Source organism: Oryzias latipes, chromosome 7, assembly GCF_002234675.1.
Source record: "Oryzias latipes chromosome 7, ASM223467v1".
NCBI lineage: Eukaryota > Metazoa > Chordata > Actinopteri > Beloniformes > Adrianichthyidae > Oryzias > Oryzias latipes.
Window position 1 is genome coordinate 17,291,908 of NC_019865.2, and position 22,619 is coordinate 17,314,526.

Here is a 22,619-nt window from a genome sequence, read left to right on the forward strand (position 1 = left end):
TTAGCCGCCCCGACATCGAGATTGACACATTTCCATCACCAAAGGACAAGACCACAGGACTACAGAGTTAGTGACACGGCAGTAGATGAGCATTTATTACCAAAATATCCATGCATCTCTTAAAAACAAAAATCCCTGACCCACAATGCAATGCTTTCACCCTTTGGAGAAATAAGACGCCGAAGTGTATTCATAAATATAAATAAACTGTTGTTTTTTTTGTCATAAACAAAACATTCAAAGAGGAAATGGGAGCTTTAAAAAATATAAAATAACTTTTGAGAAAGGTTTGCATGACTTCCTTTCAAAATAAGACATGTTGGATGATGCATAGGATCATCTCAATGCAGAAAATGTAGAAGTGTGATAACAGCAATGATAAAAAACAAACAAACAACAGCTATAAACTATACGCAGTTTAAATTACCATTTATGGTACATCTCAGCCACATATGCATAAATCTCAAAAACAAAAATTAAATCAGACCTAAATGACCCTTACCATATTTTTTGGACAATATGGGAAACCTATTCAAAATGAGAAAATCCCCCTCATAACCTGGTGAACCTGAAGTAGGAATTCTGGTTATGTTTTCTGAACCATTGAATTTCTGTGATACACGTGGCTCAAAACTCAGTGTTTTAGTATGACTTTGGAAACTGCTTGATGGATTATTGGAGCATTATGTGTACTGTAGTCGGGAGCCTGTGCAGTGATGAGTCCTGTGCTTCAATTGTTTGTGAATGAGTTGAATAAAGTTTGACATGAAACCCCAAAACATGTTACTTTTTAAAATGAAAAGCACTTTTTATTTTTCTTTACCCGAGAGCCAAGGGTAAAAGAGCCACATGTGGCTCCATAGTCTCAGGTTGCAGACTCATGGTATAAGGAATTGTTTTTACAAAACACAGACATTTTGAATGAATAAATCAATAGATACACCTTAAATTACTGCACAAGAATAAGACTTGCAACTAAATTCATTGTGTTTGTCCTTACTCCCCATTTGACAGGACAATGTGCAGCTCAGTTACTCAGAAGTGCATTGGCCTGCGGGTGCAGCTTACTCTCTGGAAAACAATGTACAGCAGCAATTGGATAGGCGCTAAGAAAGATAAGATACCTAGAAAACAAACCAATCTGGTGTCTATAAATATGTCTACTTTCCCTTTAGCTTAGTTTTCCCCCCTTTTTTTCATCATATCCACACAGTTTTGGTAAATTTGTCAAGTCACAATGTTTTGGATAATGTTTGCCATCTGTCAAATAGGAAGTGGTTAGCTAAAGATGAAAATTAAAGTTAAAAACAAACAGACATGCAGCCAGTGTTGTTGAATTGGAAATGTCAAAGTTTTTGCTTACTGTTTTCGATTCTCAAATAGCCACTTCTTCGGGGTTTGGTATCATAAAGAGGAACAACATGGCAGAAGTCATATTTAATGAGTTTGTGACTATTTGAAGACTTGTCAATCCATGGAAAGGTTTTTAGCAGCTGTCTAAGTGTTTTTTTTTTTTTGCAGAGATACAGGTCATACTGATTCATCTGAGAACCAAATGATCTTTTGGCAACTTGGTGATCTTTTTTAAATGCTGATTCCGCACTGCCCTTACTGCTAGAATCAATATAACATCCAGGGCCATGGTTTATGTGGCGGATAAAGTTTTCATTTAACAATAAACAGTAAATAAAAAATGTGACAGAGTGTGTGCAGCATCTCTTTTACACAGCAACAAAATGGACTTCCCGTGTCATCTTCACAGTTGCAGTCCTAATAGCACCATTTGTTTGAACATGCATGTGTGTGTTTTTGATTGCAGAACATGGAGGGAGGAAGGGAGGCCCTGGTTGCTAGAGGCATTTTCCTCTGATTGTCAAAGCCCTGCCAGCAAATGCTAAATGTAATACCCTTACGCTCAATAAAACCGGCAATTGATCTCATTTATAATGTGCCTTCCACCAGCATGAATCTATAAGAAAGTAATCAATTGTTGCCTTGTCAAGATCTCATGTTCAGACTTTTCGCAAGCTTTTAATTTTAGAATGTTTTTTATGCTGGAATTTAAAAGCAATCTGATTTTGAATCAGATTTCCTTACAGAACTGGAATGGTTTTCTACTTTTGAGCTTTTGTAAAATGATCAGATCTGTTTTACTGTATTTTGTACTAAAAAAATGTTTCATTGTTTGAACAGCAGAAGGGGAGGGACCACACTCTGAAGCACTGTTTGCTTTGCTCTACATGATGCTGTAAAAGTAAAAGCTCTACGGAGAATCATGGAAATTAGATTTACAGTTGAGTCAATTCCGATCTGGATGAGGGCCAGAGAGTTTGAGGTGAGTGAGAAAAGGGGGCTGCTGATGCAACATGATGGATGGAAAGCAAAGAAGTGCTTATGTGTTACTGGGAAAAAAGCAAGGAAATGCATGCAGTTATCTATAATTAGATTTTTTCAACAGCTAGTTCAATTAACTCGATAATAAATGACTACACTGTCTTGCATGGTTGCTTTGAAGAGCCGGTTCTCCCTGCCAGAGGCTGAATTCATAGGAACACAACCACTGCTGCCTCGTATTGACCTGCATGCTATCTTGTGGTGCAGCAATCAGCATGACAACGTGGGAAAAGGATATTTAAGTTAAAAAATTTAAAATTGTTTGTACTTCTTAGTTATCATCTATTGTTTTTAAAGTCATATATTAAACACCCCAAACCTTTCCTCCTTCACATGGCCCCAGGAAGATTGCTGATATATGATAAGATACTACAGAAAGCTGCTCCTGTTGAATATTATTGAATGAATCCATCTGTGTTATTCCACTGTCAGGCACAGCAGAGAGTTCATACTTGTTCAAACAACAGTTTTATCTTGACCTAGCCTGCCCGCCTCTTCTCATCTAACTCCTGATCTCTCTTCCATGTTAGTTTTCTCATGAGTCCGACTGATAAAAACCTCAATTCATCACAAAATGAAGCTCAGAAAACTCAGAAACACATCAGACACACTTAGCAAAAGCATGTCATTTGTGTTTATGCATGAATTTCAAATACCAGCAAAGGTCATATATATTCTCTGTAAAAGTCTGAATACATGCACACCTGTTGGATGTTCATTTACATTAAAAAAAAATCTGTCAGCTAAATTTTGACTAGTTATTTATTAAAATGTGGGGCTTTGGTTGATTACGTTATATTGCTTTAAATTAAAACATTCTTTCAGTATATTTGGTCATCGCAACCTAATACGTGTTTACAGAGTATGACAGGTCTGGTTTCCATGTGTGCTGTGGGCGTCCATGTGTTTTCAAAGTACATGACAGTAAGTTACTTGTTAAACAATATTTGTTGATAATTTTTGGGGGAGTAAAGTCAGCTGCCAGGGTTCTAGACACAGTGACTCCATGTTTTCAACCTGTCATCTGACTATGCACATTATCTGACTGTGGTCTGTTGACTTGGGGATAAAGGGCTCTCTTTGAAAGGCCTGTGTGAGGGAACAGAATAGCTGACCCAGACATGTCATGACAGTGTGCCATTTGTGGCATTTGGTCCAAATCACAGTCACAAGGACTCTCCAGTGCTTTTCAGGGCAACAGAATATTTAGAGAAACTTAGTGAGGTTTTGTTGTATGCCTCTTGTAGGACTGTCTTTCTGACAGATGCAGGTCTTGGTATTACACAAGCCATTCATTAAGATGCAGTGTCTTGTGGCTGGCGCTGGTACATTTAAAAACTGATGGCTTCATCACAGTTTTTGTCTGGCTGCAATAAACCCTCATTTTGCTTGGTTCTTACTTCCCCTTAAGCATCAATTTTACCACTAGTGGATTGTTAACATCATAAAGACATTTAAACTCAAATGTAGTTTGTTTTGTGGCAAATTATATGGTGCATCTGTTTTTTCTTTTCTTTTGTCTCTGCAGAAGAGGAAGGACAGTTCTTAGTAACTCAAGGGTCTGGTTAGCCTCTGACAAGCTATGTTCTCTGCAGCTGCAGGGTTGAGAAAAGAAAGGGGGCGGGGTGTCAGCTTCTAAGGAAGCTGCTGATTATTGAATCCTCAGAATTTGCTGGTGCTCTGGCCTTGACTGCTCTGCTGCTATCAAGCAGTTTCCTAGAGAGCCACAGTGTGTGTTCATTTAGCAACAATGCTTACATTGAAACTTTGTTGTTTTTATGTTTTCAAAAGGGCAAATTGTTTTTGTCAGTCAAAGCATCCTCTGAGCCTGCCTGGGATTTATTTGTAATGGACCAGAGTCCACTGCCCTGGCATGAACACACAAACACAGGCTAAGCATTTCTTACATAATCCTCACCCTCACAAGAATCAATTTGGTCAAAAAAGAAGAGTTCCATCTTTGATGACCTTTCTTATGCAATAATATACAAAATGAGTAATCAGAACTTTTTACCATCTACTTCATACGTAGAACAAAACTGATTGCAATATATTTCTTTCAGAATTTCCTTTTTCTATTCTTGCAAGGTTGCAATCATAAAGTTTGACGTTACTGAGACTTGACTGAAATGTCAGTTGTCTAGTGTGCAGACGCAGCATGATTACTGGCAAAAACAGCCTGTCACCACTGCGTTGATTTGTAACGTCAACAAATTGTGTAACAGAGAATCCAGAGCAGCCTTGAAGAAGTGACCCACACAATCATCAAAGGATAGATTAAAAACGAACAAAATCATTTTTATTTGCAGCTATTTGTTTTTATTCCTTACTGCATCCATTTTTTTTACAAGCAAATGATTGTCTTTGCTGCACCAACGTTTATCTTTTCAAGAGTCACTCCTTAATAATGACTGCGTATTGTGCTGGCAACAAGATCCTGAACATCAGTGAACAGGAAGCACAAAATGAGTTCTGGCCTCATCAACAGGCTGCCTTGTCCTTTTGGGAGAAAGCACAGAGTACACATTTCTATTTGATTTTTGTAATTCTCTTCTCAGACATTATCTCCCAAACTGTAAACATTTTCTTTTTCTGTGCCAGTTACATTCTTTCATCCGCAGGAAATCCATCCAGATGCTTAACCCAGAAGCTCAGCCACTCTGAACATGAACGTCTGAGCCAGTGAAGAGTGCAGCTAAGCAGGCGCTGGATGTGGCTTTGCTGCTGGCCCATGCATGCAACCTAAAACTAGTGAACCAGAAGCCAAACCTTTTATTTAACAACCGTCAGCTGCACACTAATCACCATCTCATGTCTGTAGGTCACAGCTGGGATCCTCCTCGTGAAAAATGAAAACAGATCTAGCTCTAAGAATCATCTTCAGTTTTCGTGCCCTTCATCCTTCCCTTCAGCAAAATATGTCCCTCTGACTAACATTACGTCCATTGACGGTCACAAACAGCCTGTTACCAGCTGGACTCCTGCTGCAACCACGGCAACCAGGTCAGAGTTCACCGGGTTTTAGTTAGTCAGCACAGACAAGAATAAAAGGAGTGAAGTGTGTGTTTAAAAAAAGAAAATATGTCCATAACATTTGAGAAATTATGGAAATAAATGAAAGAGTCACATTCAAAGTCATTCAGGTGAGAACGTAAGGGAGTGATACGGAGATGAGATCAGATGTTGTGATGCAAATTCAACTCTGATCTTTGACAGGCCAAAATGCATGCTTATGAACTTTAGCATGGTCAAACTAAATCACCTAATTTCTGCCAGATTGAGTAGAAAAAGGGATTTTCCCCCCTGTCTCTGGAAAAGAAGGATCAACACATAAACCATAAATAAAAATTTGAGTGTAAAATTCAAATATCTACCAATTGTATTTCTATGAGATCCGGCGTTAGATGGTAAACCTCCACGTGAGAGTCATTGCATTTTCATTGGCCCTTTGACCCCCATGCTTCCACTTCCAGAGCCCTCTCATTCTCATCACATTTTCCTTTCCTTCTTGTTGCTTTCTTCTAGATTCAGCTGCCCTCCTGTCTTGACAACTACCCCCACCACAACCAACACACACACTGAATATCATGTCTAATATAGTTGGTGGTGCATGATGAGAATGACCTACATACCTAACTCCAAACCTCTCCCTTGCCCCCAATCGGAGATTTAACACACAGACACACACTGTCAGGTCCTTACTGTTTGACCTTCAGTAACTGTCTAAAACACAGATACGTGAACAAACTAAACCTTTATCCTAACAAGTTCTCATTCCAATAAACGCTATTTAGTTTATCCACTGTTTTCAGGCCGTCACTGTGATTCTGAGGATAAGACATTGTTAGGTCATAGTAACAATGAGGAGAAGTCATTTTTGTGTCATTTGTTCCAGGCAGGGTCTTATTAAAACACAGATAAATTTAGTTTATATCATGCATTAAGAACTTTATTTTGCATGCTCTGGCTTTGTTTTTTTCTCTCTACTTGTGCGCCACTTTGAAAGACATATGAACCTAAAATAAACAAAATGATCAATGTGCAAAATAATGACAGCAACATTTAATGAAGATATTAAATGGTTAAAGTTATAAATTAACAACTGAAACTATATACAATACAGCATATTTGATTTTTGGCCAATAGATTAAACATAATCTACTTACATTTCACTCTTCAGCTGAATCATTCACTTTATTTGATTAATTTCCCTTTTTTTTTCTTTTCACTTACTAACATTTAACCTCCCAGAATCCAGACTGAAGTATAAATACATTTGTGGTTGACAGTGCATCGGCAGCCCATAATGAGTTGGCTTCAGTCCATAAATTGCAGATTGCTACCGTCTGATTAGGCTTTTTGTGAGGGTGTGTTTACGTGCAGGGACATTGTGTTTCCTGGCTTTGTCTGCAGCGCGATGGAATCTAAATGATGAGCAAAAACCCTGGCGGTTGAACTTTCCGGAAAACTGCAGCTTTTTTGGGTGTTATTAACACAGCCCTTACACTTTGGTTGAATTGTGGTTACAGGGATACACACTGGTCATAAATTAATCATAACACATGACATTATTTACGGTTGAGGCCCATGTACTGGAAAATTGGGAAGTGAAAAAAGGGATAAAGTTCAGATGAACTTTAACTTGTTTTGCTTTCATTATTTTTCACCTTTGACCAAAAAAAAGAAATGTTGTATTATTCCTTATCTGAAGTTATAGGTTGTTCTTTATGTTATGTTGTGGTTTTTGTCAGAAATGGTGGCTGTGGAGGACCCAAGTACAGGAGAAAGACTTGTGGCAGAAACTCAAAGACAAAAATGATCCAAGTTCAACATGGCAAAACAAACAGTAAAAAAACCTGACACAAGGAATGACAGAAGGATGACAAAACGGAGAACCTGGTCATGAACAACTACCAAAAAAAAAGGACTATCCCTGGCAAAGAAAATAATCTTTTTGAGGACCCAAAGGGGTCAAATACTTCAGTCATAAATGATGGTTGTGGAGGAACTGCAGAAAAAATAGACTTGCAACTTCCTTCTTTTAAAAAAACAACAGTTTTGCTGAGGTTTGATCCTAAAGGCATCTATATTTTCAGCATGTCTTCTACTCTCTGTTACAGACACCACCTTCACAGTTGATCTGGGAGTACAGTGGCTTCTCTGGACTCTTACAGGCGTTTCCATCAGAAAAAAAGCCTAAACAAACCTCAGCCACTATTTACTAGAAAATCATTGTTCTGCTCTTGTACTGGCAAAGCCAAAGAAACAGTGAAACAGAGAGAAACAGCTCACCAACAACACATTTGCTGCTAGTGGAGGGGAAGCAGGAGAGTGAAAGAGACTGCACTATAGTACCTGTGACCTCATTCTGTCTGTCTCTTCATCTGTCCTAGGGTGACCCTGCAAAGACCAGAGACAACTCCACTGCTGCACACAAAACAGAACCCTCTTTTTGTTGAAATGCAGCACGATATGTTATTATTCAGAGAGCCCAGACCAGGAGAAGTGTCAGGTCTGCTGTGTTTATAAATGCAGATAAAGGTGTGGCTCGTTTGATACAAAGCTCCACGCTTTACAGACACATCTGTCCCACAGACACCACATTCAAACAGTATTTACAATAGTGGCTTACTTTGCCACGATTCGCTGTTCTTTTTGTGAAGCTGGCCTGAGTGTATTGTTGTGTAGCAACAGCAGCTGATTTGTCACAGTGAACACAGGACAGAGCCCAGCAGAGATGCTTGTTCCAAAGAAAACAATGTTTGAGCTGTTTACTGAAACCCCAATTAGGGCTTAGGCAAGCACTAATGAATTTTACACAGATAAGAGGCTTAAACATAAAAGTTTAAACACAGTTTGACCCATTTTTTATGTAAACATTTGCCCAATACCTAAATTACATTGTAAAAAGGGATTTTCACATGACCAAATATCAACATTTTATCTGGACTGGAACTGTTGAAACTGCTGAAGTGGATTGATGAAGCAAGACGCTTCAACGAGAAATAGACTTGTATTCATTCACAAATAAGAATAAACCTCATTTTTTCAATTCCAGTCATTCACTCACATACCAGAACACTCAGAAAAAACAATGTGAAATTTGATGTTGTCAGTCAGAACAAGATAAAACTTTTCAGATAAAGTAAAAGGCAAAGTTTACACATCAGCTTTCAAAACCCATCCAATCCCTGTTGGGGTCACTGGGTTGTTGGAGCCTATCCCAGCTACTATTGGGCGAAGGGACCCTGGACAGGTTGCCAACCTGTTGCAGGACCTCACAACTACACATTCACATTTAGGAACACTTCTGAGTGGCAAAGGTCATTAAAAAGCCCTTTACACTTTGTGTCATTTCATGGTTCCTCCACTCCCTTCCTGTTCTCTATTTACACTAAAAGCATTAGGAATAAATAGTGCAACAATTTTCAAGAGGTTTTTTCCAAATTTTTCCTTCAAAAGTTTCAATTTAAACAAAAATAAATAAATACATAGGATCAACTCTAGTTTGTAAATGTGTGTTTCCTGTTCAGGTCTCTCTTAAATGCCAAGTGAGCACCCTTTAATGCAGCACTCTATTTTCCGACTTTACTCATTCAATCAATCTTTCATTATTATGTAACGATAGTTGTCTGCTATTCATTGATACAACACACAGGAGTATTTTCCATTATCGATGCATCATGCAGTGCTATACAGACTGAGAAAGCAGTGCCCTCTAGTGTATTTTGCTCAATCAATTGCATAAATGCTTTAACATTATCAGAGTGTCATTTTAAGGATGCAGACAAAGTAATTGCTTTGGTAGTAGACTAAATAATGGCAGGCACAGACTAAAACTGTACTGGTATATGATACAATGATCTTTTTTATTAACTTCACATTCAGTATAAATTGTTCTATTTAATCATAACTAAATGCATAATGATTTTTATGAACATCTCTCAGGTTTAGAAACGAAAATGGAGGAAATACAACTTCAGCTGATGTTATTTTGGTCTTTTTAAGGAATACATTTCAATCTTGCAATACAGGTAATCAACAATATTTGCAAGAAGGTACAGGAAGGCACTGGAAAATAAGTAACGAAGCTGGTGTGGATTTACTGTTTGTCTTATGATTGTATTATATGGACAGTGCTGTAAGATTAAAGTTACTTTAAAAAAGCACAATTATGGTCCACTCTGTTACTGTCACTAAAATATCCCTATGGATAAAAAAAGCATAAAATCTTGCATATTGACAAAGAATTGCACAGATATAAGCAGATGTCTACACAATCCTTTTTTTTTTAAGCAAATGGAAATCACACAAAGGAAATTGCAAACAATGTCATTTAAATTATTAACATATTAAAGTAAAAATGTCCTAAAAGAATAAATTACTTTTATTTCACTTATCAGGGAAAGGTAATAAGTGAGATGCTACGTTTATTTTAAACTTTCATAATTCCTTGTAAGGAAAAAAATCAATTTGTTAGACGTACAAGAAGAGAATATCTTTGAATTTTGGCTCAGTTTGCTTACATTAAATATGTCATATTTTTTAATGAAGAGCATGGCATGCCATTAATTGATGAAGGTGTGTATTTCTTTAAAAAACTACAAAAAGTATCTATTTATTAGACAATTTTACTAATTAACTCAACACTGGGGTAGCTTTAAATTGGTTTGGCAAAGCAAAGAAGTAAATTTCATAATTTGTTTTACAAAGCACTTAAACATCCAAGGAGCTTCATCATTTCTGGTGTCTATCGTCTGCATAAAAAATGAAAACATCCTTTGCGTTTTTACTAATTCCGACTGCAGAACATTGGAGAAATGCTCCAGAAAATCTCAATGTCTTGACCTCTGTGTGTAGAAGAAAGACACACATTAAGAGAAACCAAAACAGTTTTAAAAAAAAGTATTTGCACCAACAGCTCTATGACTTACCTCCATAATAATAAAGAATAGCAAGGCCAGCCACAAAACTAAAACAGCTCAAGAAGAAACCTGGTCCTGCAAAAGAAAAAAATAATAATAAAGTCATGTTTCACATTCAGCTACAAGGATTTCACAATTCCACAAAAAAGCTTTGTTGTCTTCCTTATAATCTACCTCTAATTCAGATTATGGTGAATGATGATGTTTCCTCATGCTTTTGATCTTCTTCCTTTCCTTTCGGTTTTTCCCTTCAGGGGTCGCCACCGAAAAAATCTGTTTCCTCCATCTAACGCTGTCTTCTGCATCCATGAATCTCTTCTTTGGTCTTCCTCTAGCCCTGTTGCCTCTAGACTCAGCATGATTCTACATGCTTTTGATGACCCTTCCCCATTGCTGTAATGACTTTGACCTGGAGAACTCACCCTTGACCCTTCAAAAGAAATGCAGAGCAGAGGAAGTCTCTTTAAACTTCACTCATTCACAAACCCTGGGTGTCTGGATGTAATAAGGTCAAGAGTGGATGAGCGACAACAAAGCAGGGGAGGGGGACACACTCTAGTGCCAGAGCGGTTAAAAGGTTCAGGAAAAACAACTGCTGCTTAAATGGTACTTTCCCTGTTTTCCACTGAAGAGCATTGATGCCATGGGGTTAAAAGGCTAATCTGTGGATCAATAAAGTAATACAGAAGCACTCTGATGCATGGTGAGGCTATAATGTTACTAAAAGTACCATTTTCAGAGGTGTAGTGATTTTCAACAGACTAAAGTTTTCAACATTTAATTAATTAAAACGTGTATTTCACTGCATCTTTATGACAAGCAAAATAAGATGAATAAATAATAACATATTTATAACGTCTAATGTTCTTTTGTCTTCCCAGAAAGAACTTAAGAGGCAGCATTGTGATTCCTGGTTGCAAAAGCTTTTTAACACCAATTTAAAGCATCCAATCTTACAAGCTTGAACGTTATATGAAAGTCAGTAAACTGTACTACAGTTTTTCGGAGAATTATAACACTTCACTTTGAAAAACAATAAAAAATATCTGCAATTACAAAGTATTATGATACAATTACACTTTTTTTTTTTTTTGTAGTCATTCGCTCTGTGGAAATCACAAAGATGTTGATAAGGATGGGCAGTGTCATGCTAAATTTACTCAGGTTTATTCACCAAAGTAATACATACTTAGTTGCTTTAATACTGTTACTTTTTTTTATACTTGAACAAAATTTGTGAAAAAGTTTCTCCGGGAGTTTTTACACACAATATTCTTAACTTTTTCTTTAGTAGATTAATGATAAAAACTGAAATCTGACTTTGTTACTGTGGTCTGTTGCACCGATTATAGGGATACAAGATAATATTGATGGATCTCAGCAGACAGTTGTACAAGAAATGAAGCATTCAGTTTGAACTTTTCTGCATATAAGTTTAGCCATAACCCCAGTTTTCACTCTATAACCATAATGAATACATCAGCAAGAATACTTTAAAATCTCAAAAGCAAACAATAATTTGCTTTTTTTAATGTTTGTTAAACAGCAATGATTGGTCATTGTTTTCAGCAAAAACACCAAATAAAACTATTATTTTATCGAGTATGAGCAAGAATCCAATATTATTCATCCCTAATTCATTTGACACATCGATGAAAGTCCTGTTGCCAAGAAGACTAAATAAATGGACACTACTTCTGATTCATTTGGTTAAAACTTTCAGGAAGTTCCAGATTTTTCACATCGTTTTTCTTGATGTTTGCCTGATTTCAGTCATTTTTAATTACAAATCAGACCAAACTGTTGTAGATTTTTTTAAACCAGTAACTATTTAATAGAGTAAAAATTTGCATAAGTACTTTTCACTTCTGATTCACTGTTATCACTCATATCATTTTTGCTTCTCTAACAGCCTTTGGACATTGATAAGATTTACCTTTGTCATTCAGCACATAACTCTTTTGGGGAGCTGCCAGACTGTTGGTCCAGTTTGAGTCTGCCATCTCTACAACCAAGAGAGCAGATGAATGAGAACACATTCACATACAGCTCAACCTCAAACTGCAATAGACTGCATCTCTTCTGCATCCTGTACAGCAAATTTACAAAGAAAGCAACAGCTGCAACTTTAGAAAACCCAGAGACACTAGTAGCTGAACTGTGGATGGACACATCATAATATGATTTTTTTTTAAGAAAAACTGTGTTTTACAGGGTCGTTTAAAGACAAAATGGGGTTTTCACAGTTTAACGTTTGCAGTTAAACCCAGTTGATGAAATGAAGAATCTGTTCCAATGTGGCTCAATTCTTGCATGTGTCTGCAAAAGTGTTTTTGTGAAAAAACAAGCTTTTCCAACATTTACCCATTACACATAAGTGTGTAGAACAAAGCCCACTCAAACATTTTTTGCAGTCAACAAACAAAAGGTCGTGCTTAATGTTTTACCTCTTTGTCGGATTCTGGTTGGCAGGTCACGGTAGATGTCCTCAGCATGGATGTGAAGCGCTCCGTAGAACTCAAGACAAGACTCTTCACCTTTTTCACACAGGTGCTTCAGCAGCTGATGTAATTGCACTTTAGTGGGCACGCTCAGACTCCTAAACTGCAGGGAGACAAAGGGAGTGTTGAATCACTGCACATGCAGGTAAAATAAAAGTTTGTGACGCCAATTATCATTTTCTCATGCTTGTCTCATGAAAAAAAAAAGTTTCAGTAAAAGTTTCAGTTTAAAGCAGAAGTTTCAGTTAAACAGTGTAGTTTCATGAAAGAAAGCTACTTTGTCTCAATTATAATCTTTTTTTTTTAATTTATTTATTTTGTTTATGTTAATGTCACACCTTAACAACCCGTAACATTTGAAATTTTCTGCTCAAGGTTTGACCTAAAGAGAGAACATTGGGATGATTTATATTCCTCATCAGTTGTGGGAAGATATAGGCTTTTTACATAGTTTACTAACACTTTATTATAAAGCTTAAACAGTCAAACGTCACCAGTTTAATGTTCTGTTATTTTAATGACTGCATTAAAAAGTTATTGAAAAACTCAGTTGATTATTATTTATGTAACTTTATTGAGGATCTAATGTTTTAGTGCATTTATGCATTCCTATTTAATCTTATAATAGGTACAAAAACACATTTTATATGAAATTTTAAAGTTGTCTTTGTATTTTTTAAAGCTTTTTTTAATCACTAAAAAAGATGGTATATGAATACATTTTTATCTGTATTATATGTATTTATCTCTGCATTTGTCATGTATGCTGGCAAGCGGGAGACTTGTCTGCTTCAGTCTGGGATTATTATAGCAAATCATAGAGCAGACATCAGTTAGTTTGTCTTCATTGTTAATTTTTCTAGGTGGATTCTTGTGCATGAGTTATTTCACAAATCTTTCAGGAAATTCCACCCACTCTTTTCCAAATGCAAACAGAAACTCGTATAATAAGCTTATTTTCCTGCTTCTTTACTCCAAGACCTAGACATGGATTTACTGTACCTCCAAACTTTGAAGCACTAAGAGTTTTTAACAGTATCCCTCCACGCCTGAAGATTGTGTCAGGCATGTTGTATTTAGTCTGGTGCTCAGATTATGCAATGTCTCCACATCTCTGAAGCTCTTCACTGCTGAGGACATAAGCTGGCAAAGGCTGTACTGGCAAACAGCCAACAACATATTTTCTGGTCACTGTTAGTCCTGCACAGTTGTTTAATCCACCACTAATGCAGTTTCTCATAATCATTTCATCTCTATTTTGCCTGCTTGAAGCTTCCGTTTTCAATGTCAAACATTTGTATGTGGATATTAATTTCCCCTTCACAAAATAACAGAACACAGTTCTTTTAAAATTCATCAGACTTCATGTAATTTTGCTTCCTTTTTTCCTAAACATTAACCGGTAACTAATCGTAAACGTGATGCCTTTTCTTCAAGCTGTTTGCAATGTATTTGTATGCCCGTTTTGACATGGAAAAATAAAAGGGAAAACAATATTGAGTTTTGCAACAGTTACAATGGTTATTTTAAAAATGTTAACTAACATGCAAAAGAGAAATTAGGAATTATTCATTGAATATTAATATATACAGTGGTACAGCTAATCTCTTGGTAACACTTTATATTAAGATTCCTTAACAAGCTCTGTTAACACATTAACAAGCATTATAAATGAATTTATAGGGTGTTAGTAAGACATTTATTAGTACAATAAGTCTAATAAGGTTTATTAAATTACTTGGTTAACACATTTACAAGCATTATTATTAGGATGTTTTCAAGATGCTAATGATGCATTTACTGATATTATAGGTGCCTAACAAATGTGTCAGTGTTAATAAGCTTAATAAGATTTATTAACAACCTTCGTTAATACATTAAGAAGTATTATTATTGTTTGGGGTTCTAGTAAGATATTTATTAGCATTATAGACGCCTGACACAAGCCGAAGTGTTCATAAAGCTTAATAAGTTTTATTAACTAACTTAACAAATTACTAGGCTTTATTAATGTGTCAGATGCAGGTAAGATATTTATTAGCATTATAGATGTCTTGCAAATACCTGAAAGTGTTAATAAGATTTATTAACATCTAAAGTCAGACCATTGTCTTCTAAATCCATATTACTAAACTGCTTATAAGCTTTACAAATGTATTAATTAACTTTGTTAATAGTTTATTAATTGTTTTGCAGCACCTCATCTAAAGTGTGGACGTTTTTTAGCACAAACAACCATAAAGCATAAAGATTGTAAAAAGAACTTTATGACATTAAAACAGACTAAACATACACAAATGCTAGAGTCATCCAACACCAGTATATATGTTTTTTTTTTAAATTTATTTGTCTGAATTAAATTATTATATATCTTTTACAGAACGATTTGTGTATGTTTAGTCTGTTTTAATGCAGGATGCAGGACCATCCCTAATTTCCTAAAAAGAGAAACTTAATTGACTTCACTATGAAAACATACTTTTTAATCTGTTGATAAAACAAACAGGTTTTATCATATAAAAACTTGCTTGAAAAAAAATGCTTCATCCTAAATTTGGCTTTGTTTTTACACACAGTGTCGTTCTTCTCATCTCCTTTATTAAATTTAACCTTCCTCTTTAGCTTTCTGTTACCATGCCTTATGTTAATGGGTCAATTTCAACACTCATCTTAAATTAGCTATAAAACATATCTAAACTATTATCATCTAAAATTTTTGTCCATCTCTTGGTAATCTTGTGGCCTTCCTTATCCATGAAATTATTAGTTTCAATGCTTTTGGTCTTAACCTTTTTGGACTATTTTATTAGCACACCCCTCAATTTTGATTTTAGAAAAATTGTAAAATGTTCCTCATAGAAAGAATAACACTTTTTAATGACAATGGCATAAATAGTTTAAAACATAGACATTCACAATTGTTTGTTTAGATTCTTTTGGGGAAGGTAAACACAGCATAATATTATTGATGTGACGGGGTCGAGATCCAACCCTTACAACAAAAACTCCACAATTTCTGTAGAAGCATTTTATAATTTGGTAAAAAAAAAATAAGATCCATTTTTTGGGGGATTAAGGTTATTGACAAAGTCAAAAAAAGAGTACTTCTAAGCTTTCAAAGCTGAAAATGGGTCATTACTGACCCTAACACAAGAGGAAGGTTAAACATTTTCATCTGAAAACCTTCAGAAGACAATTATGCGGATTTGTGGACATTTTCCAGCCAGAAATGTAGCAAATTTGTTAGGTCAGATACAAAAAATATTTACGCAGTTACCTTTGAGGATTCATTTCATGCTGAAATCAATTAAAAATAACTTGGGTTTAAAACTTTTCTGTAAACTTGCAGTAAAGCTTAAATATTTTTTTTGTCTTTTCCCACATTGTCAGTACTGAAGTGACCTTGCCGGCTTCCTTGTCACTGAGTATTTGAGGGTAGACTCTGTTGAGCTGCAGCACCAGCCTGTCGACCAGCGCGGCGTCCATCCTCTGATCAGAGCAGAGAAACGGTGCATCATTCTGGAGCTGCTCATCACAGCTTTCAGTATCTGATCAAGAACAATCAGAACATGTAGTTTGACAAAAGGAAAATTCAACATAAACACTAACTGGTCTGAAAATCAGACAGGACGCATGTCAGGTGGTAGCGTGCAACAAAAGCTCTGATTAAGTCATGCAGCATTTATGCCTTAAGCAGTTTCTCTGTAAGCTGACCCTGGCATTAGAGCTGTTCTGAAAATACATTACTAAGAGGTTTATTCTGCTGTTCAGGGAGGTAAATACAGTTGTAGAGGATTTGGCTGACTACAATTTCTTTCAACAATAAAAGCTGCCTAAATTAGGTACTTCCAGATTATTAGTAATTAGGCAATATCCCTAAAAAATATATTGTTTAAATGTCAAAATCCGTAAAATAAATAAATAATGGGTATAACCCCTTGTTAGATCCAGATGTTGATATACAGAAACATCATTTTTGGTAAATACTGGACAGTTTTAGTTTCTCGTAGCATTCAAGATCAATATTTTGCCCCCCCACATTTTTAGTAACATTTTCTGTCTCGATATAAAAAAAAAGATTAAAAGCAGAACTATAAATATTTAAGTTATAAGAAATAAGGAGTCAAAACGTTTGTTAATGAACAAATAATGAATAATGATAATGAATTACTTTTCTGTAAAAGGACTTTTGTTTAAACCTTTTTTAAGTCAACCCTCAGAAATATTTAAAAAGGAAACAGCTTCAAAGAGGAGTAACATGAAAACAAGGAACATAACCGCACACTGTTTCATCAAAAGCACCTCTTTTTAATAAAGTTTGCAAAATGTGTCAAAGTCTCCGAGACACATCGTCATAGCAACCACTGAGGTTTCCTCTGAGCGAGGTTTATGGTTGCAGCGACACAGTAAAACCGGAAACGAGAGAATAAAATGACGCAAGCAAATAAGAAAAACAGACAAAAAACAAGAACAGCGTCTTACCCATGATTCTCATATGCACCATAACAAATAGAAAGGAGACTGTCCGAAAACTCCTTGCAGCCACGGCTCCGTTTCATGAGCGCGTGCGCGCGCGCACCGTCGCCGCACGACGTCACTTACCTCCTTCCCACATTATGAAGGCAGAGGCAGAGCAGGAACCACAGATCCCCCACAAGCAGCGCATCTCTCAGCAACACTTTAAAGTGTTTATTTTAAAGTATCTTAATTTATCATACCACATATTTTACAGATTGTTGAGATTTTCAGCAAGCTGAGCTACAAGGTCCTATGAACTATTATCTACTTATAAAATAAGGGGTGGACACTAGCAGTAAACATTTAATGTCAATGCAATTTCAATTAAAGCAGACACCTTTAATATAATATTTCAACAGCCATTTATAACTTCGATTGGTGCTCCATAAAAGCCATGCCTCCTCTTTGCCGCCAGAGGGCAGCCGCGCGTTGTAACAGATCACAGAAGGCACATTCAGCAGGCCTGTCATTCACGTCAGTGCCTGTACAGCTGTTGTATTGAACTGCACTACTGACATGAACATTTTGACGAATCACCTGATGTAGTTGAAATCCACATAAGCCTTGGATATAGGTTCCATAGCTTTTGGATATTTGTCTTTTAGGGGAACATTGATGGTTTTCAGTTAAACTGATATAATCCTGATGGAAAGCTGGTTTGGTTTCACATTTGAGTTTGTGTTCCTCAAGTCAGAGCCGCTTGTGCTCGGTGGAATCAGTTCAGAAAAACTGCGGTGGTGTTCTCCATACTGCCATTCCATTGCAGACCCATATGCTGGGACCTGGGACAAGCTTGAGCTTGTGGGCATGCCACATGCCAAAGAAGGTCCTGAGTATGAAGGTGGGCACAATTCTTGGTTTTCAGATGACAGAAGCTGGGTATAGACATGTCCAGGAAGCTGAGCAAATGGAGGTGAGGGTCCACAGGTGCAAGCCTCAGGACCATAAACGTACTGATTGTGATATCTATGGAGGGACAGATAAGAGGGCAGATCGTCATTATGTGTTTGTTAATAAATTTTACAATTTTAGATTTGGGTAATTAGTTCATACCTGCAGGGTTGCATGTTGATGCCTAAAGATGGGTTAATGGCATCCCGCACTGAAAGCATCTTCTCTTGTGCATTGTTGTTGCTGTTGTTGTTTCGGCCTTTGTGACAGTCCTGGATTCTGTTGTTCTCCTGATGTTGGAGTTCCTCCTCTTGTGGCCACGCATCCAATTCCCTGGAATAAAAACAAAAATCTGAAGACCAACACTTCAACATCTATTATGTGACAATCTTAATTTGCACCGCAGACGTATTATTGGTTCTACTTTGTTTCATACTGTTCCTTTTTACAGGTAACATAGCTGGTTAGCTCACTGTATTGAGGCAGGGTTAAAAATGAATGCATCTGGACTTTAGAACTTCACAGCCCAAAAGCAAGTTTATTAGCAAAACATAGTTTACATCTGAAGTTTTTCCAATCCTGTCGTTGTTATGATTCAGTTTATTGTAAATATTAGGCCTGCACAATAAATCGCAAATTTATGGTTATCACGATATCAAGCTGTGCAATATGCATATCGCAAAAGTTGGCGAAAATTTCAATAAATGGTTACCTTAAATTTACTAAAACAATCTTATGGAAGCTTGAAGTATTTAACAAATTAAAAAATCCCTTTATGCATTTGATTAATCGGAGAGATTCCGTTACATCATTGACAAATCAGAAGGAACCCCCTCTCGTTGCTGACCAATCAGATGAAGCCCTTTTATGTTAGATGCTTGCCTCTTATGTAGATGGTGGCCATTTGGAGTATAATTTAAGGTATGCTGACAAGTTTTCCTCATATCGTGCAGCCCTAGTAAATACTGTAGATTTTGTTCTGCTCTTGTGCTCCATTTGACTTTTTTGTGCTGCTATATTTTAAAACCAAAAATCCAGCGACCGATGAGAAAACAGTCAGGCAAAAAGTCGCAAAAAAACCCTGACTTTAGATTATCCCAGTAAGAAAAAACAATGTGCAAAGCCACCACAAACTTTATATATCATTTTATACTGATAGTATAATATTACTTTTAAGTTAAAGAAAAAAAATAATCTAGTCTTCAAGGACAGTACTGGGTAACCAGGGCCCTTTGTCATTCTTCTGCTCTTAAATAGAGTTACCATTTAAAGAGTCTATCATTGGGCAAATTTACCTCAGTGGGTTAGAAAAATGTTTTAGTCTGGTTGTGCTAATCTTTTTTTTTTTTAAGTGGTACTCACCTTTTCTGCTGTTTCTTCTTATCCTCTTTCATGCAGTCAAGCAAGCAGCAGGTGAGGAAGGCCAAGGACATGAGCAAGATGATGCCTGAGCTTACAATGGACACCAGGACTGCAATACGGAAGCCATGTTCCTCAAAGGGAGTCAGAGCTACAATGAGCCAGAGGACCAACATTTTCTCATTAGTTTTTGTCAAAATATCATCTTTTTACTAATAATCATGACCTATTTTGGGATTAACTGTGAACAATTTTATACAAATGCATCATGCCTTCTATTGTTATCATCTAGAATAAAACAGACATGGATTAAAACAATGATAAAGGAAAGTGTTTGAAGAAAGGACAATAAACTTTAAAACCCGCTCTGATGAAAATGGTGTTTTTAAAACCTTCTTGTGGCATTTTTCTCACGATGGAGGACATTTGTAAAGAAAATTGAGCTAAAAACGGCATTTGTGAGTATTTCTTTATGCAAAATGTTCGGAATCAGGAGCAGATGAATAAAGGGTGTTTAAAAAGATTGTTACATAGAAAATATACTGTGGGCAGGCCACTATCTCCCTAATCCGCTCCATTCTGATGCATCCACTAGTGGATGACTACATCCATACACGTCTTCATTCTCCTCGTCTGAGCTGGCAGGCAAGGGGGCGGGGTTAATCTGTGCCTGCCCACATCTAAGAGGCAAATTTCTAATGTACTACTGCCATTCTGCAGAAACTATGTCCTAAAAAACAACTTTTTTTGTTGCCTTTGCCTAAAAACTGAATAACCATAACTACCACTGGGAACACAATAAATCAAAAGATGATCAAAGTGGGATTTTAAAGTATTTTTGTGGACAAACGGTACATCTTTCTACCTACGTTTACAGAAGGGCTCCAATCCAACCCAGTGGGTTCCATTTCTGTCCATGACACAAGTTAGCTCTTTGCCCATCAGTTTGTGTTTGGCTGGACACTGAAGGGAAATGACAGTACCCACATTGGTCCCATTGCCCTGAATGATCCTTTGGGTGCCCAGAGCTGTTAAGTGCATGGGTTTGCACTGCGCCTGTGGGTGACCTGAAGCAGATGGTTTGGTATCAGTCTTTGAAAATCTAAATATTAATTCAATCATCAAATGTGTTTGCTTTCTGATCAAATGTGCGAAATTTTAGACTGGGCATCGAAACCCCAGGGAAAAAGCAGTTAAGCAAAATGCCAGTGAGGTTAGTGGAAACGTCACGCTAACACACATAATGGCACAGTGCTTGGTACATTACTCGAGCATGGACTCAGTGTGTCAGCTCAGCATGCCAGCCGTCTGGCGGGATTAGCCTACAATGTCAAAGTGTGACTTCATGTAATGAGCTGCCAGCTTAATAAATGATGTGGGTTTTTATGAAATCCAAAGGAAACACCATTATTAAACCACAAGAAACGACCCCATCTTCTACTTTCTTCCTTAAAGCACCAATTATGACAAAAGACTCTTGACTGAGGACTAACTTTATTGCGTTTAAAAAAATAGAATGTGCATTGTGCGTTATCACCACAAGAGGCGCCAAACTACATTAAAGAAGTTCTGCTTTCTTTGGCAAAAGATAAATAAACTTTTTAAAAATGCATTTAAAATATTGACAAAGTTTATTCATTTAAAAGAAGCATCATATTTGACACAACTGAAAAGCATTTATCGGTAAGATTTCCTAAAAAGTCAGGTTTCCTAATTCTCTCTTGTTTATTCTGTGAAAAAAAAAATCAAATATGCCCATTTTTTCCTCTATTCCTCAGTCGAACTGTTTTTTCCCGTGTGCAACTACTAATCAGTTGTCATGAAGCTGCCTCTTCTGCCCCCCCCCCCCAAAAAAAAAATAATATTAATCATCATAATAATAATTGAAGTTCTAAAATGATCGTTTTCCTCTTTGTCATGGTTCTTACCTGAGCTGTTCCACACCCCTATGCCATCTTTACTGGTAAAATCCGTCCTGTGCCCATCTGCCACAGAAGCCGCCATGGTGTCAAACGCGCTCCTCCTGCGCGCTCTAGAGACGAGGGCGCATTGGTACTTGTCTGTGCCCGGTGCCGACGAGAGTCAGACAGGGGGATTCCGTCATTGGGGGAGAAAATTTGCACCTTGCCCCTGCAGGTTTCCTTCCTGGTTTGTGCCTCTGAGAAGTCGCTCCGCAGAGTCAGCTCAACGTAAGCTTAATATAAACTAGTCCGGTTTGAGCAGCGCGCCCCGGCTGCTGCTGTGGCGCTCCGGCGCACTGGGGGAGGGAACGGAAGACGAGTCCAGGCCCTGTCAGGCAAAGAAAAAATGACTGTGGATTAAATGAGTTCAGGTCAGGGTGATCATCGAGGCTGCGCTTCTAGAGGATGAGTGTGGATTTACAGCAGCAAACTGCATCCACAGTTCCTGTGATGTCACAGAACCTGTTCACGCCCCCCTTAAATAAATAATAAAAATAAAATAAAATATTTGTTTCATCTGTCAGTAATAAAGATAAAAATAACTAGAAAATGACTTAGTGAACCTGGAAAGCTGGTCTATTTTCCTGTCACTGTTGTCACAGCTGTACTGCCATGTACGACTCAAAACTCCTGTTTCCTCTGAAATGACACCACCCTAGACCAAAAGACATCCCCTTCTCAATTCCGATTCAGTGCATGACTGGTAATCTGACATAACTGTGGACAAGAGGCTTCACCCACCTGCAAACATGAATCTGCTTCAGCATGGCAGGATCAAAGTTTCCAGAAGAAAACACCTGAATTTAATCAGATAGAATTCAAGCAATTATACTTAGAGCTCAGTTAATAGAGAAAATAAAAGGAAGGACAAGATAACCACAACTATTCTGCACAATAACACATTACAACGGCAATAAAACCCAACCAACCCAAAATGTGAATACAGCAAAAGTGTTACTTGAGCTGCAGGTTGGACTTAGGTCACTTGAAGTTTGACCTTTTTTGAAAAGGTGTGGTCTCCAAAAGATCCTCCTTTAGAGCTCACCACTTCTAACTTTGAAACCTTTTGG

At 37.0% G+C, this 22,619-nt stretch overlaps 2 protein-coding genes across 5 annotated transcripts; both read right to left on the minus strand.

Moving 5' to 3' along the window:
• Positions 1–1,240: 1,240 nt before the first annotated feature.
• Positions 1,241–17,408, minus strand: LOC101170925 (caspase recruitment domain-containing protein 19). Of its 2 annotated transcripts, XR_002290557.1 has the most exons (7): positions 17,303–17,408; positions 16,223–16,368; positions 12,767–12,923; positions 12,256–12,324; positions 10,494–10,749; positions 10,329–10,394; positions 10,219–10,244 (listed from the first exon to the last, which is right to left on the minus strand). XR_002290557.1 is itself a non-coding variant. In XM_020704768.2 (6 exons), exons 1-6 carry the CDS (start codon positions 17,322–17,324, stop codon positions 10,132–10,134), a joined length of 573 nt encoding a protein of 190 aa, XP_020560427.1. In that variant the 5' UTR covers positions 17,325–17,408; the 3' UTR covers positions 1,241–10,131. The 2 variants fall into 2 exon arrangements, 1 of the variants encoding a protein (XP_020560427.1); XM_020704768.2 differs by lacking the exon at positions 10,494–10,749 and having other exon boundaries at positions 1,241–10,244.
• Positions 17,409–17,494: 86 nt separating this feature from the next.
• LOC101171164 (sushi domain-containing protein 3) lies at positions 17,495–22,359 on the minus strand. 3 transcript variants are annotated; one of them, XM_011477287.2, is made up of 6 exons: positions 22,291–22,359; positions 21,517–21,877; positions 20,458–20,655; positions 19,592–19,739; positions 18,392–18,562; positions 17,495–18,304 (listed from the first exon to the last, which is right to left on the minus strand). In XM_011477287.2, the coding sequence occupies exons 2-6, from the start codon at positions 21,590–21,592 to the stop codon at positions 17,965–17,967; spliced, it is 933 nt and encodes a 310-aa protein (XP_011475589.1). In that variant the 5' UTR covers positions 21,593–21,877; positions 22,291–22,359; the 3' UTR covers positions 17,495–17,964. The 3 variants fall into 3 exon arrangements, with proteins under 3 accessions (XP_011475589.1, XP_011475588.1, XP_011475590.1); XM_011477286.3 differs by lacking the exon at positions 22,291–22,359 and adding an exon at positions 22,113–22,199; XM_011477288.3 differs by lacking the exons at positions 20,458–20,655; positions 22,291–22,359 and having other exon boundaries at positions 21,517–21,972.
• Between the last annotated feature and the right edge of the window lie 260 nt (positions 22,360–22,619).